This window comes from Tachyglossus aculeatus, chromosome 23 (genome assembly GCF_015852505.1).
Source record: "Tachyglossus aculeatus isolate mTacAcu1 chromosome 23, mTacAcu1.pri, whole genome shotgun sequence".
NCBI classification, from domain to species: domain Eukaryota; kingdom Metazoa; phylum Chordata; class Mammalia; order Monotremata; family Tachyglossidae; genus Tachyglossus; species Tachyglossus aculeatus.
This window is the reverse complement of record NC_052088.1, coordinates 16454573-16469477: the sequence shown is the minus strand read 5'-3', so window position 1 is coordinate 16469477 and position 14905 is coordinate 16454573. Positions and strand designations below refer to the sequence as shown.

Below are 14905 nucleotides of genomic sequence, written 5' to 3'. Positions count from 1 at the left end.
ATTGAGCACTTACTGTTTGCAGAGCACTGTACTAAGCGCTTGGGAAGTCCAAGTTGGCAACATATAGAGATGGTCCCTACCCAACAGAGGGCTCACAGTCTAAAAGGGGGAGACAGAGAACAAAACCAAGCATACTAACGAAATAAATATTAAGTTGTCAGGTTAGACACAGTCCCTGCCCCACATGGGGCTCACAGTCTTAATCGCTATTGTAAAGATGAGGAAACTGGAGCACAGAGAAGTAAAGTGACCTGCCCAAAGCCACAAAGCAGACAAGTGTGACACCCGTCCACATGTTTTGTTTTGTTGTCTGTCTCCCCCTTCTAGACTGTGAGCCCGTTGTTGGGTAGGGATCGTCTCTATATGTTGCCGACTTGGACTTCCCAAGCGCTTAGTCCAGTGCTCTGCACACAGTAAGCACTCAATAAATACGATTGAATGAATGAAGTGGCGGAGCCAGGATTACACCCCAGAACTGAGCTTTGGCCACCAGGCCACACCGCTTCTCTAACAGACCAGGTCCCACATGACGTTCACAGTCTAAGTAGGAGGGAGAACAGGTACTGAATCCCCATTCTGCAGATGAGGGAACAAGTCACAGAAAAGTTAAGTGACTTGCCCAAGGTCACCATTCATTCATTCATTCATTCAATCGTATTCATTGAGGGCTTACTGTGAGCAGAGCACTGTACTAAGCGCTTGGGAAGTCCAAGTTGGCAACATATAGAGACAGTCCCTACCCAACAGTGGGCTCACAGTCTAAAAGGGGGAAACAGACAACAAAACCAAACATACTAACAAAATAAAATAAATAGAATAAATATGTACAAATAGAGAGAAGCAGCATGGCTCAGTGGAAAGAGCACGGGCTCTGGAGTCAGAGGTCATGGGTTCGTATCCCAGCTCCGCCACATGTCTGCTGTGTGACCTTGGGCAAGTCACTTAACTTCTCTGAGCCTCAGTGACCTCATCTGTAAAATGGGGATTAAGACTGTGAGCCCCATGTGGGACAACTTGATCACCTTGTATCCCCCCCACAGCGCTCAGAACAGTGCTTTGCACATAGTAAGCGCTTAACAAATGCCATCATTATTATTATTAATACATACAAACACACATACATATATACAGGTGCTGTGGGGAGGGGAAGGAGGTAAGGCGGGGGGATGGAGAGGAGGAGGAGGGGGAGAGGAAGGAGGAGGCTCAGTCTGGGAGGAGGGGGCACCAGCCAGCAAGTGGTGGGGCTAGGATTAAAGCCCTGGTGCTCTGACTCCCAGCCCCACGTTACAATAGCGGGAAGCAGAGACAATAATTTCATTTCTTGGTTTGCTGATTTATAACTACCACTTTAGTGCTAACTAGTCCTTTATGTAAGTGAGGGCCTGGAATGCCCTCCCTCTGCCCATCCGCCAAGCTAGCTCTCTTCCTCCCTTCAAGGCCCTGCTGAAAGCTCACCTCCTCCAGGAGGCCTTCCCAGACTGAGCCCCTTCCTTCCTCTCCCCCTCGTCCCCCTCTCCATCTTACCTCCTTCCCTTCCCCACAGCACCTGTATATATGTATATATGTTTGTACATATTCTTTACTCTACTTATTTATTTATTTTATTTGTACATATCTATTCTATTTATTTTATTTTGTTAGTATGTTTGGTTTTGTTCTCTGTCTCCCCCTTTTAGACTGTGAGCCCACTGTTGGGTAGGGACTGTCTCTATATGTTGCCAATCTGTACTTCCCAAGCGCTTAGTACAGTGCTCTGCACATAGTAAGCGCTCAATAAATACGATTGATGATGATGATGATGATGAGGGCCCCAGTTAGGAGGGCAGGGAGGGCACTGGGGTGGGCTCCTCCTCCTCCTCCTGTCCTGAACCCGGATGTGGTGAGGCGAGCCGTGGACTGCAGCCTCCCTCCTCTTCCCTTCCCCTTCATATCTCCCCGCTCCTTTCCCCAAGAGTCCACTGCCTTCCTCTCGCCCAGCTGATCACTTTAGTGGGGCTGCCCATCCTCCAATGCCACCTTTTTGCCCCTCCCATGTCATAATAATAATAATAAAAATGATATTTGTTAAGCGCTTACTAAGTGCAGAGCACTGTTCTAAGCACTGGGGAGGATATAATAATAATAATGACATTTATTAAGCGCTTACTAAGTGCAAAGTACTGTTCTAAGCGCTGGGGAGGTTACAAGGTGATCAGGTTGTCCCATGGGGGGCTCACAGTCTTAATCCCCATTCTACAGATGAGGTAACTGAGGCACAGAAGTTAAGTGACTTGCCCAAAGTCACACAGCTGACCAGCGGCAGAGCCGGGATTTGAACCCCTGACCTCTGACTCCCAAGCCCGGGCTCTTTCCATTGAGTCACGCTGCTTCTCCAATAAGGAACTACTAAATTACTACTCACTCACCTCACTTATGAACATGTATTTAAATTATATACATTATTTATATTAATGTCTGTCTCCCCCCGTAGAGTGTAAGCTTGTTATAGGCAGAGAACATGTCTGCTAATTCTATTGTACTCTCCCAAGTGCTCTATACAGTGCTCTGCCTCCAGAAAGTGCTTAATAAACACCCTTGACTGATATTCAAAATGAGAAGCAAAATATTTTTGTGGTCTCCCATTTCTCCGGAGCTATCACAGCTGCAAGACTGAAGCGGAGGATCTCTCCTTCCTTATTCCCAGCTCTGCCAATTGTCAGCTGTGTGACTTTGGGCAAGTCACAACTTCTCTGTGCCTCAGTTACCTCATCTGGAAAATGGGGATGAAGGCTGTGAGCCCACCGTGGGACAACCTGATCACCTTGTAACCTCCCCAGTGCTTAGAATAGTGCTTTGCACATAGTAAGCGCTTAATAAATGCCATTATTATTATTCAATGTCATCATTCCTCCATTTCTACTTACAGAAAAAGCAATCCCAAATCATGAATTTATTACTGGAGTTTGGTTAGTCCCAAAGCTGTAAGCTTGTTGAGGGCATTCCACTCATTCATTCATTCATTCAACTGTATTTATTGAGTGCTTACTGTGTGCAGAGCACTGTACTAAGCGCTTGGGAAGTACAAGTCGGCAACATATAGAGACGGTCCCTACCCAACAACCGGCTCACAGTCTAGAAGGGGGAGACCGACAGCAAAACAAAACATGTAGAGTGAACATGTCTACCAACTTTGATGTGGTGGACTCTCCAAGGAGCTTAGTACACCACTCTACACACAATAAGTGCTCAGTAAATACGACTGATGGATTGATCTTCTCTTATGAAAAAGCTAGGCTGCTGCACATGTTCCTGAAATGAATATCCAGTGCCAAACAAAAGACTTCCAAATAAGCCCTCTGAAAGCTATTCTGCAAAAAGCATTTTGCATTTGGGGAAGCAGCATGGTATAGTGGATAGAAAATGGGCCTAGGAGTCCAAAGATCGTGGGTTCTAATCCTGGCTCTGCCACTTGTCCGCTGTGTGACCTTGGGCAAGTCACTTCACTTCTCTGGACTTCAGTTACCTCATCTGGAAAATGGGAATTGAGACTGTGAGCCCCACGAGGGACAGGGACTGTGTCCAACCCGATCTGCTTGTATCTACCCCAGTGCTTAGTACAGTGCCTGGCACATAGTAAGCACTTACATACCGCAATTATTATCAATAGCAGACTGGATCGGCTGGACTGGATTTACTGTTGTTTTCCTCACCCAAGTGCCTAGTACAGTGCTCCACACACAGTAAGCGCTCAATAAATGATTGACGAGCGATTGATTTTGCTGGTTAGTGGCGAGCTTTCAACATTTGCACTTCAGTTTATCGTAGACAAAGAGAATAAGTAAATTTTAATCTGCCTTATTTGTATATTTGTATGCTTCTTTAGTCAACTAATTAATAGTGTTTACAGAGCACCCATCGAGGTAGAGCACTGTACTCCTTATTTGGGAGAGTACAACCAAAGCAAAATACGTGTTCCTGCACTTAAATAAGGTCAAAAGGACCTGAAACAGTGCTCCTTCACCTAAGAGATGACTGTGATAACAAAAATGAAAGCAAAGAATAGTAGTCTTTTTACCAACTTAGATGCTAGCTCATTTCAAAGGAATCACAATATGTGAATTACACAAGCCATTAAACAAAGAATACATTTCGCTGATGGGAAGCATATGGGATATTACAAAGTTTTAAAGATAGAAAGTTCAAATTTTTACCCAGAGGTGGCATAAGTAAGCTATCAATTAAAGGAGGACCACTACCTGGTCTTTCATTAAGATTATGCTCCATGTAGAATATGTCCTACCAAAGATACATTTTTAAAGGTTGCAAAGGGCTGGAATATATCTAAGCTACTTCCCTCCTTTCTCATCTATTCATTCCTATTCTCATCCCCTCCTATGATGACTTTCTATTGTACTAAAGATTTCCAAGGAAGATTGCTCAATTTGCCTCAGTAACCCAAACCACTCTCACAATCCTCAAGAAAAGAGAACAGAGAAAAAAAAAAAGGAAAACTGAGACAGAACTAAGAAACATCGTTACTACTTAATGATTTCATTTATCTTCAGATAAATAATATTATTTACTGAGAGTCTGTGGCCAGACCACTGTACTAAGCGACTGAGAGAGTACAATAGAATTGATAAACATGATCCTGCCCCCAAGAAATTTATGGTCAAGTGGGAGAGAAATACTGAAATTATTTAAAGATACAAGGAAGGGGTAGTGGTGATATATATTAATTAGTGCCTGAGTAATAGGGCATGTAAGTCACTATGCAGAGAAGTGCCTTGGAATAATGAGAGTATTTAAGTGCTTAGGTGGCATGGAAATACTTAAATAGGGGGAGTGATAAGAAATGAACTGAAAAAACCCACCTGGAAAAGATGCAATTTCAGAGGGGGCCTTTAAAGAGGTGGAAAAGTGGGGTCTGCCTAATTTAAAAGGGAAAGTTGTTCCAGCAGGAGAGAAGGCTGTTATGAAATGGGTTGGCAGCAGGAATACTGCAAAGAAGGCTGAGTGAATAAGTTAGCTTATCTTGGTTCCTGGTTTGGGTCTTCTATGGAAATAATTTGTTCCCAGATTAATGACTAAGCATCATCATGAGTTCTGACTGAGACCTACCACGTGCAAGGCATCAGTAGGCGGTTGGAAGCAGAAAAATAAAATACACCATCTCTACCCTTAAGGAGCCTTTAGTCTAGTAAAACAAATTTTCTGTTAGCATCTGTAAATCTGTAATTTACACTGACTACATAAATTGATTTTTTTTCCCTCCAGCCCCGTGGATTACGTCTCTTACCTTTCCTAGGGCGGCCAGTTGCGCTGTTTGCTTGTGTTTGATAAACGCCTTCATTTTGTACACAAACTAGGTGAGAATCTGCCTCCATGCTAAAACTGGCCCCGATGCTAATGACATGCTCATTGGAAGAATTTATTACTTTCATTACCTGTTAATACAGAAAGTTTGACATAAACTTTTCTGCGTATAGGTTTTTGCAATTACTGTATCAACTTTCATAACTCAGTCTTCCAAAGTTTGATGCCCTTTGTCCTTGAGCTCATCCTGAGAACACTTATCTCCTCAAAATATCCTTTTATCCTCTCAAACATTTTTAGTTGTGTGTGAACACACTTTTTTTTAAATACAGAAAACAGGAAACCAAGAAAACCTCTGCCTAGAGAGACACTGAAACTCCCGGCAAATTCCCATGAAATTTACAAAATAATATCTGTAATTTAAAAAGCACAATTATACTTACATCACTGTATCTCTTCCGAGGTATTTTTATACAACTTTTGCCCATTTCCATGTGAATCAATAACTGCTCTACATTATGCAAGGTATACTGATAATTTCGAAGGTCCTAGAACACAATGAAAATCTGGTAATTAATATGATTACTAATTACTTTAACTACAAAAATAAATGGAACTAGACTAAAAAATAGTAGATAGAAATATAACTCTAAAGTTTGTCATTCTTAATCTAATAAAATACTTCATTTTATTAACTAGGACAGCCATATTATTTTTGTTGAGCAACAGGCATTGTCACCATCCCAAATTCACCTTCCCTCTTTGTTAATCATTACAGCAAAAAGAAATAAGTGGGGAGTAATTTAAATAATCAGTATATTTGAATACGTCCTTGTTTGGGATCTGTTTGAATGGACAGGTCTAATGGAAGTCAATGAAAAATGCATTTACACTTTTAAAATCACCTTTACAATTGTTTAGCATATCCCAGCAAAGAATGTGAAAGGTTCCATTTTGTATATCACCACTTAAGTATGCAACTCTTTCCAAGTAAAAATTCTGCTATAGATTTAGGAAGTTTAAAATGATTCCTTTTACTTACAACAAGTAAGTTCATGATAGTGTGTCCTATTTCTCCAAAGAGAGGTTTCCGGCATCTGATGCTTGTTATAGGAGTTGGATACGCTACATAAAAGGAAGGAAAAATATTGTTATAACATTTCAAACAGCATTTAAGTCATTGTGTGCAGGCTGTTCTAGGAATTTAGGAATAAATATATGATGCAAGTAAAAAAATTCAGTTCCTGCCCTCAAATAATTTACATTTATTAATTTACACTTAAATTCATTTATTATTCAGGGGAGGGGGTGACAAGCTGACAAAAGCTCACATTTACAACGGACAAAACAGCAGGAGTATAAAAACAAAACAGAAAATTAAGGCAACTGAGAAGGTAAATGGATATAATCTTGAGTGCTAAAGCTGGCAGAAGGGATAGTGAGGCCAGTAAAAGCTTATTATAATTTTTATTAAATTTAATATTTATAAAATCAAATATAAAGCTCAAAGACTTTAAAGCCCTTTATAATCTCAAAATAAAATCCTCTGCTCCCCCTAATCTTTCCATCAGTGCTGACAGACACCACCACCATTCTCCCTGACTCTCAAATCTGCAATCTTGGCATTAGCTCTCTTTTAACCTGTTGGTGGTTCTTCACAACATCTCCAGAATCCACCTCTTCCTCTCTCTCAGTGGTACTTATTGAGCACTAGTAAGTGCAGAGCACTGTACTAAGCACTTAGGAAAGTACAACACAACAGAATTAGCGACATTCCCTGCCCATTACAAGCTAACAGTCATGCATTCATTCAATCATATTTATTCTACAGTCGTCTCCATCTGAACTGTCACCAGTTTCTAGTAGCATCCTCTCAGACCAACCTCCCTCCAATCTCTCTCCTCTGAAGTATGCAAATGCACTAACTCTAGAACATTTTTTATAGCTTTATCAAGACACTTAAAAATTTTAATAAAGAATTAGCGCTGAATTTTTGGATAAATATATACACACACAATTATGAAACTATGGAATAGTTGCAAAGAATATTTTTTTTAGGATATAGGAATACTGAATGGAATACAGGAGCCACAAACATATCAATGTACACACATTTTTATTATATGGCAATTTTTTACAAGTTCTGCCTTGCTGATAGTGTATTGAGGATGATCTTTTTAATAAGCTTGCATGCCCCATATTTGGAGCGTTGTGTTAATTATATACATAGGTTTATGTGGGACAAAATTTTATAAAACACAGAAATCACCCCTCTGTAATCAATGACTCTGCCAATGCATTGCAAGCAATGACTTACATGTCTTTCAAAAATTTAGGAGAATCAGGCTTAATTTTAAGTATTTCCTAAAGGGAGACAATTTGATTCATTTCATACAAAAGAAGCAATTCATAGGTCAGTAAAATAGGAAGACAATTTAGTAAGCTAGCCAAACAGGAATATGTTTTGCCCTATTATTTAAAATTTCACAGAATTTTTCTGCAGTATTTTTCTCTCCTAAATAATTTATTTCATTAAACATTTTTCAACATACTCGTACAAAAATTCATACATTCATACGTAATACTTCTGGCAGCACGGCAAAGTTTACCTCCATATTCAGCTCCTAATCTCAACATCAGCCGTATTGGAAAAACTTTTGCCCAAGGTATTTCCAACTTTTGAATAAGAATTCCACAAAGGAAAGGACTGTTTGGTAATGGCAGATCATCCAATTTCTGAAAAGTAGGTGTAACAAACAGGAATCCTCCATGATCCTTGCTATTGAGAAAACTTTCAGTAAATGTTATGTTGGCCAGGTTTTCTATGTATTTTCCTAGGGAAAAGAGAAAACAAGATTTAGCAAAGTTTTGAAATGAAATGCTCGTATTAGAAAATTAAAATTGCTGATCTCAGATTGTTGTGATAGGGAACCCATTTCAAATTCAAGTGTATTTTTTCTGGCGAGATCAACTTATCCAGGAAAATAGATTCTCAGTATGTGCCACTCCCAATATTGGGAATCAAACTCGAGAAATTAGGGAAAAAAAACAACCACCCTCACAAAGTACCTGTGTGGATATATAAAAAAGTGAATTAACACCAGGGGGAATAATATGGGCCTTTATGATCATCTGAATATGGTTTTTAAAATCCATTAACATCTTCTTAACCATTTCTAGACTGGAAGGCTGGCATGTCAGAATTATTTTTGCTTTTCCAAAAAAGAATCAATAAAGAATACTGCAGCCTAAGGATTTCCTAAGTTGTCCCATATTCCTCAAATGCTCTGCAGAGTCCCCAGTTACACCATTAGAAAATCAATTCACCAGTATGTTTCTCCTTAATCCTAAAAAGGTATAACAAAGAGAAATCGAACAACAAAATTATCAAATTTCTGTCCAGGTTTGAAAAGGCTTTAAAAGGACAAACTATCAGACATTTTAGTTATAAAATGCTAAATTTTATGTAAAGAACCTTAACATGATTTTAAACGGTCTGTCATTTTGTCTCTTCTTCAGTGCAACCGAGAATGTACACCACCTACATGATTGACACACTTTAAAATCCTTACTCTTGGGTAGCTAAATTCGAGATACCTTATGTCAAATAATAAAATACTGTACCTTTCATTGCATCCTTATATATGCTAATAAATAGCTTGAAGATGTCTTTAGGAATAGTATCTTCACATGGCAAGCATAACAAGAGAATGACAATTTCTGCCTGCCCCAAGCCATGTAATCCATTAGTTGAGAAGTACCAGCACTTTTCTGAAGAATCTTGAGATAAAATTACATTATTTGAAAAAAATCAAGCATCACCTTTCTACTGCAATTATATTTAGCACATCCATTTATTCAGTGATAGTCATCTTTAAAAAATCAGTTGTTCATCCAAACCTTTGAATTAAAACAAAAATACTGAATTCAATGTCAAGGCAAACGAAATTGGGGAAATCAATAATCTGTTCTCTCCAGCAAGTTGGAAGTACACAGCAGCAAAGATGGTCCTTATGGCTGGTGAAAGAATAACACTAAGAAAAAATGGGATTTGTAAAGTCTAAAACAATTGCAGAAAATATTTAGAGCCTTTCCTGACAGTACTCTTAATTGTGAGGAGCTGCTGAAGGTGGATGCCTTTTCTGGAGAATTTTTAAGAACAGGTACTCATCTGCCTGGAAGAGTTTAGGTCAGCAATCTTTAATTCACACAGAATGAGTCCCCTCATTCACAGAGAAGCAGCATGGCTCAGTGGAAAGAGCCCGGGCTTCGGAGCCAGAGGGCATGGGTTCGAATCCCACTCCGCCACATGTCTGCTGTGTGACCTTGGGCAAGTCACTTAACTTCTCTGAGCCTCAGTTCCCTCATCTGTAAAATGGGGATTAAGACTGTGAGCCCCATGTGGGACACCCTGATCACCTTGTATCCCCACCCAGCGCTTAGAACAGTGCTTTGCACATAGTAAGCGCTTAACAAATGCCATCATCATCATCATCATCATTATATAGCTAACTGGGCTGAGCTCAAGAAAAGGAATGTGAGTAGGAGGCCATGCCTTGATCCCAGCCCCTACTCAGATTAAAAGTAGGCGATTATGTTGCCAATTTGTACTTCCCAAGCGCTTAGTACAGTGCTCTGCACATAGTAAGCGCTCAATAAATACGATTGATGATGATGATTACAGTAGTCTGATGAGCCACAGACAGCTCGTACCTGAACCGGTTCTTGCAAGTGTATTTCTCCTGGTTTTTTTGGTTTGTTTGCTGAAGGTACATTAAGCTCTTACTATGTGCTAGGCGCGGAGGTATTCAGATTGGATACAGTCCATGTCCATGTCCATGCGAGCCCATACGGGGCTCGCAGTCTTAATCCCCATTTTACAGATGAGACAACAGGCACAGAGACGTGAAGTGACTTGCCCAAGGTCACCCAGCAGACAAGTGCTTGAGGGTTCCCCACTTCAGTCTATACTTCACACTGCTGCCCGGATCATCTTTGTGCAGAAACGCTCTGGGCATGTTACTCCCTTCCTCAAAAATCTCCAGTGGCTGCCAGTCAACCTACGCATCAAGCAAAAACTCTTCACTCTTGGCTTCGAGGCTGTCCATTCCTTCGCCCCCTCCTACCTCCCTCCCTTCTCTCCTTCTCCAGGCCAGTCCGCACCCTCCGTTCCTCTGCCGCTAACCTCCTCACTGTGCCTCGTTCTCGCCTGTCCTGCCGTCAACCCCCGGCCCACGTCCTCCCCCTGGCCCGGAATGCCCTCCCTCTGCCCATCCGCCAAGCTAGCTCTCTTCCTCCCTTCAAAGCCCTACTGAGAGCTCACCTCCTCCAAGAGGCCTTCCCAGACTGAGCCCCCTTTTTCCTCTCCTCCTCCCCATCCCCTCCGCCCTACCTCCTTCACCTCCCCACAGCACCTGTATATATGTTTGTACAGATTTATTACTCTATTTTACTTGTACATATTTACTATTTATTTTGTTAATGATGTGCATCTAGCTTTATTTCTATTTGTTCTGACGACTTGACAGCTGTCCACGTGTTCTGTTTTGTTGTCTGCCTCCCCCTTCCAGACTGTGAGCCCGTTGTTGGGTAGGGACCGTCTCTACATGTTGCCAACTTGTACTTCCCAAGCGCTTAGTACAGTGCTCTGCACACAGCAAGCGCTCAATAAATATGATTGAATAAATGAATGAATGAATGAATGAACTCAGGTCCCCTAACTCCCAAGCCCTTGCTCTTTCCACTAAGCCACAATGCTTCTCACATGGTACTTGCTCCCTGTTCACAGGTAGGTTGATCTGGTCACTTTCCCAGCCTCTTTCTCGGAGATCCACTTACACAAAAACCGGGAAGCTGAGAGCTGGCAGCTTCCACTTACCCAAAGACAGGGGAAAGTTGGCATGAAGCAACAAAGTTGGGGCATCAGCGCGGGGTTCGGCTGGGGGCGGGGACTCCATCAAAATTTTGGGGTGGAATCCCGTTCAGTACCACTGCAGTCACCTATGCTCTTACAAAAAAACCTGCTTAAGTATTCAAGATATGAGACAGCCATATCTTGAATATTTCTTGGTATTTCCTCTTCACAAAATGAAGTGGGAAATAAAATCTCAAACAATCTCTTCCAAGGAAGTAACCTGTGATTTCACTCTGACTTGGTCAAAAGTTTCAGATGTGAGCTTGGTTTTTATTTCAGACCTTCCTGTTACTGTAGACGGTTTCATTATCTTATAACTTTAAGAAAGGAATATTTACATGTCACTTTTCTTGTAACTATAACCATAAAGACTTTTAGTCATTCATTATTCTAGACGGTGAGCCCGTTGTTGGGTAGGGACCGTCTCTGTGTTGACGACTTGTACATCCCAAGCGCTTAGTACAGTGCTCTGCACACAGTAAGTGCCCAATAAATGTGACTGAATGAATGAATGGAACACATCCAATTCTTCCACAGTGTGAAAACCTTGTGCTGTACACAACCTTGTATAGGCCCATTCCCACGTTGCAGGCATGAATGAGCACAAGCAGTTTTGGTGATAACACAGCCTTGTTGAGCCCAGACAGGCTCACACAGCTGGAAGTTCCATAATTGCATTCTAACCAGAATACATAGTGGAAACACACATTATGGCAGAACTGGATGGAGGAATAAGAAGTGGGTATGGTTATGGGGAGACTTTGGCTTTCTTCAAATCCGCAACGCTCCGAGACCACATATCACCTTTGTGAAAGCATTCGAAACACATTTTAGGAGACCGGATTACTTCTTTTTCCTCTATGAACTAATATGGGCAGGAGGAGGTGGAGAAATGGCGGCGTAGGCCGTCACAGTATTACATGTATATTTCTGCTTAAAAAGGAGTTCACTTAATTGAATAGGTTAAAAAAAAAAGAATTACTACTTACAAGACACTATCTTGACATTCACAAGGAGGTTAGCATTTAGGACAAATGTTAATGGATGCAGTCCTTCACCTTCAAGGAGCAACATCATCTCTTCATGAGATGGGCATTGTTCTACCACAGGATCTAAATGCATATTAAAAATACATTAACTTCAGTTGATAGATATTTCATATCTGAGCCTCAGTATGATAAAAACATGTGGTACTGGACAGAATTTTACACAACCTTTTTTTTAAGAATAACCAAGAATCGCTAGAATTATAAGCACCCGAGGTTCAAATCTGAAAGCAAAAAGCAGTATTATGTCAACAGTATATTCCTAAATGAATACTAAAAAGCTGTCTTCTCAAACACAGCCAAGGTATTTTCTTAAAAAGTGAATTCAAATAAAGAAATGCAAACTAAAGCAATCAATATATAGTACTGATTGAGTGCTGACTCTGTGTAGAGCACTGTACTTTTGACCTTGGGGGAGTACAACAGAATTTGAAGATACCATCTCTGCCCTCAAGGATTTTATAATCTAGTGGGAGGAGACAGTCACTAAAATAAATTACCGGCAGGGGAAAGCAACAGAGTTTAATGATAAGTTCATCCGATGTATATCTTCCCGTCACTGTAGACAATATCACCAATCCTTCCTGTCTCATAACCTCATCACTGTCCTTGACTCATCTCTTTCAACCTGCTTATTCAGCCTGTCACCAAATGCTGCCAGTTTTTCCTTCGAAACACTGCGAGAATGTATCCTTTCCTCTGCAAACTGCTACTATGCCAGTCCACGTACTTATCCTGCCTCGACTACTGCATCAGCCTCGTTGCTGACCTTCCTGCCCCCAGGCTTTCCAAACTCCAGTGCATACTTCACTCTGCTACCCAAGTAATTTTTCTTTTTTGAAAAAAAATTTCATTCCACATCTCCCCACTATCAAAAACCTCCAATGGTTGCCCATCCATCTCCACATCAAAAAGAAACTTACCGCTGGCTCTGATCAGTTTGCTCCTTCCTAACTAACCTCACTAATCTCTTGCTATAACCCAGCCTCCACAGTTCACTCCAACACCAACCTGCTCTCTGTACCTGAATCTCTTCCGTCTCACTGCCAACCCCTTGCCCGTGTCCTCCCTCTAGCTTGGCACCCCTCTCCCCATCTTCAAAGCCTTACTAAAATCAAGCATCCTCCTAAGGGCCTTCTCTGATTAATTGCGTATTTCCCCAACTATTCACCCTCTCTTCTGTGTCACCTACGCACTTGAGCCCATACCCCTTGAACACTGATTCTCTCTCTATCCTCAATCCCACAGCACTTATGTACTACCCTTCTATTCTGCCATTTCCCTTATCTGTAATTTATTTAAGTGTCCATCTCCCCAGGTAGACTGTAGGCTCCTAAAGGGCAGAAATCATGTCTGATTCTATCGTACTATTCCCACCCAAGCACATGGTACGCATTCAAACATCAATGACTGAATGAGTTCCCAAGTGTTTAGGTGACAATGATGTGCTTAGGTAGTAATAAGAGATTAATCAAGCGAGGTCTCCTCAAGAATTGATTTTATAAGGACTTTGAAGATGCGGAGTGCAGTGGTCTGCTGGATATGAAACGAAAGGGACTTCCAGGGCAGGGGACAGGACATAACATGTGATAAGAGGGATGACTGAGGTATAGTGAGTTGGGTGGCTTGAAAGGAGCAAGGAACTGAATGAGTTCCTTAAAGGCAATGGTTAGAGGTTGGTGCTTGATGTGAAGAGGAATGACAACCACTAAAGATTTTTGAGGAATGGGAAGACTTGTGTTTTAGGAAAAAAAAAATGATAGGGGTAGCAGAGTGAAGTTCAGATGGAGAGAGAAGAGATGGAAAAGGGATGTCTAATGCAGTAGTCAAGTCAGGCTATGACAACAGCATGGATGAAGTGTTGGGCGGTTTGGATGGTGTGAAGAACCAGCTGGAATTGATGACTGACTGAATATGGGTGTTGAAAGGGTGAGGGGCCAAAGAAAAATGCCAAGGCTGTGGGCTTGAGAGAAGGGGAGAAGCATGGTGGTGGCCACAACACCAACAGGAAATTCAAGGGGAGAAGAGGATTTGGGAGGGAAAATGAGGAGTTTAGTTTTGGACATGTACAGTTTGAGGTGCTGATGGGACATCCATGGAGACAGGCCCAAGAAACAGGAAGAAACATGAGATTGCACAAAATGAGATATCAGGACTAGTGAGGTAGATTTGGAAGTCACCTGTGTAGAGGGGGTAGTTGAAAGTATGAGAAGGGGGTGGCCACAATGACAAGGGCTGCGGAAAAGTACAGGAAGAAAAGAATGCAGTAGACATCATCAAAGTTGAGGAGACAGTGGTCACTGATGACCTTACAGACAACAGCGTCAGTGGAACGAAGGGGACAGAAGCCAGACTGTAGGTTAAGTGGGGCAGTTGGAAGAGAGGCAGTAGAGGCAGTGAATATAACAACCCATTCAAGGAGTTTTGGACAGGAATGGTGGTAGCAGGGGGCTGTGGTGATAACGGGGAGGGGCAGTGGGATAGAGAGGTTTGTTCTTTTTTTCCAGATTGGAAAAATGAAGTCATCTTTGAAAGCAGGGGTGAAGGAGTCATCCAAGAGTGAGTAGGTGAAGATGGCAGTCAGGGAGAGGAAAAAATGTAGGAACAACAGTTTTCATAAGGTTCAAGGGAAAGGAGTCGGAGGTAGCAA

At 41.5% G+C, this 14905-nt stretch overlaps 1 protein-coding gene across 8 annotated transcripts in view; it reads right to left on the bottom strand.

Annotated features, from left to right (window-relative positions):
- Positions 1-14905, bottom strand: part of ZFYVE16 (zinc finger FYVE-type containing 16) — a 66526-nt gene that overhangs the window by 11055 nt on the left and 40566 nt on the right. For all 8 annotated transcript variants that reach the window (XM_038765470.1, XM_038765469.1, XM_038765472.1 and 5 more), the window contains 6 exons: positions 12199-12321; positions 8920-9075; positions 7905-8129; positions 6338-6420; positions 5739-5843; positions 5279-5426 (listed from right to left, as the gene is read on the bottom strand). In XM_038765470.1, coding sequence (XP_038621398.1) covers positions 5279-5426; positions 5739-5843; positions 6338-6420; positions 7905-8129; positions 8920-9075; positions 12199-12321 — 840 coding nt within the window. The remainder of the gene's footprint in view (positions 1-5278; positions 5427-5738; positions 5844-6337; positions 6421-7904; positions 8130-8919; positions 9076-12198; positions 12322-14905) is intronic.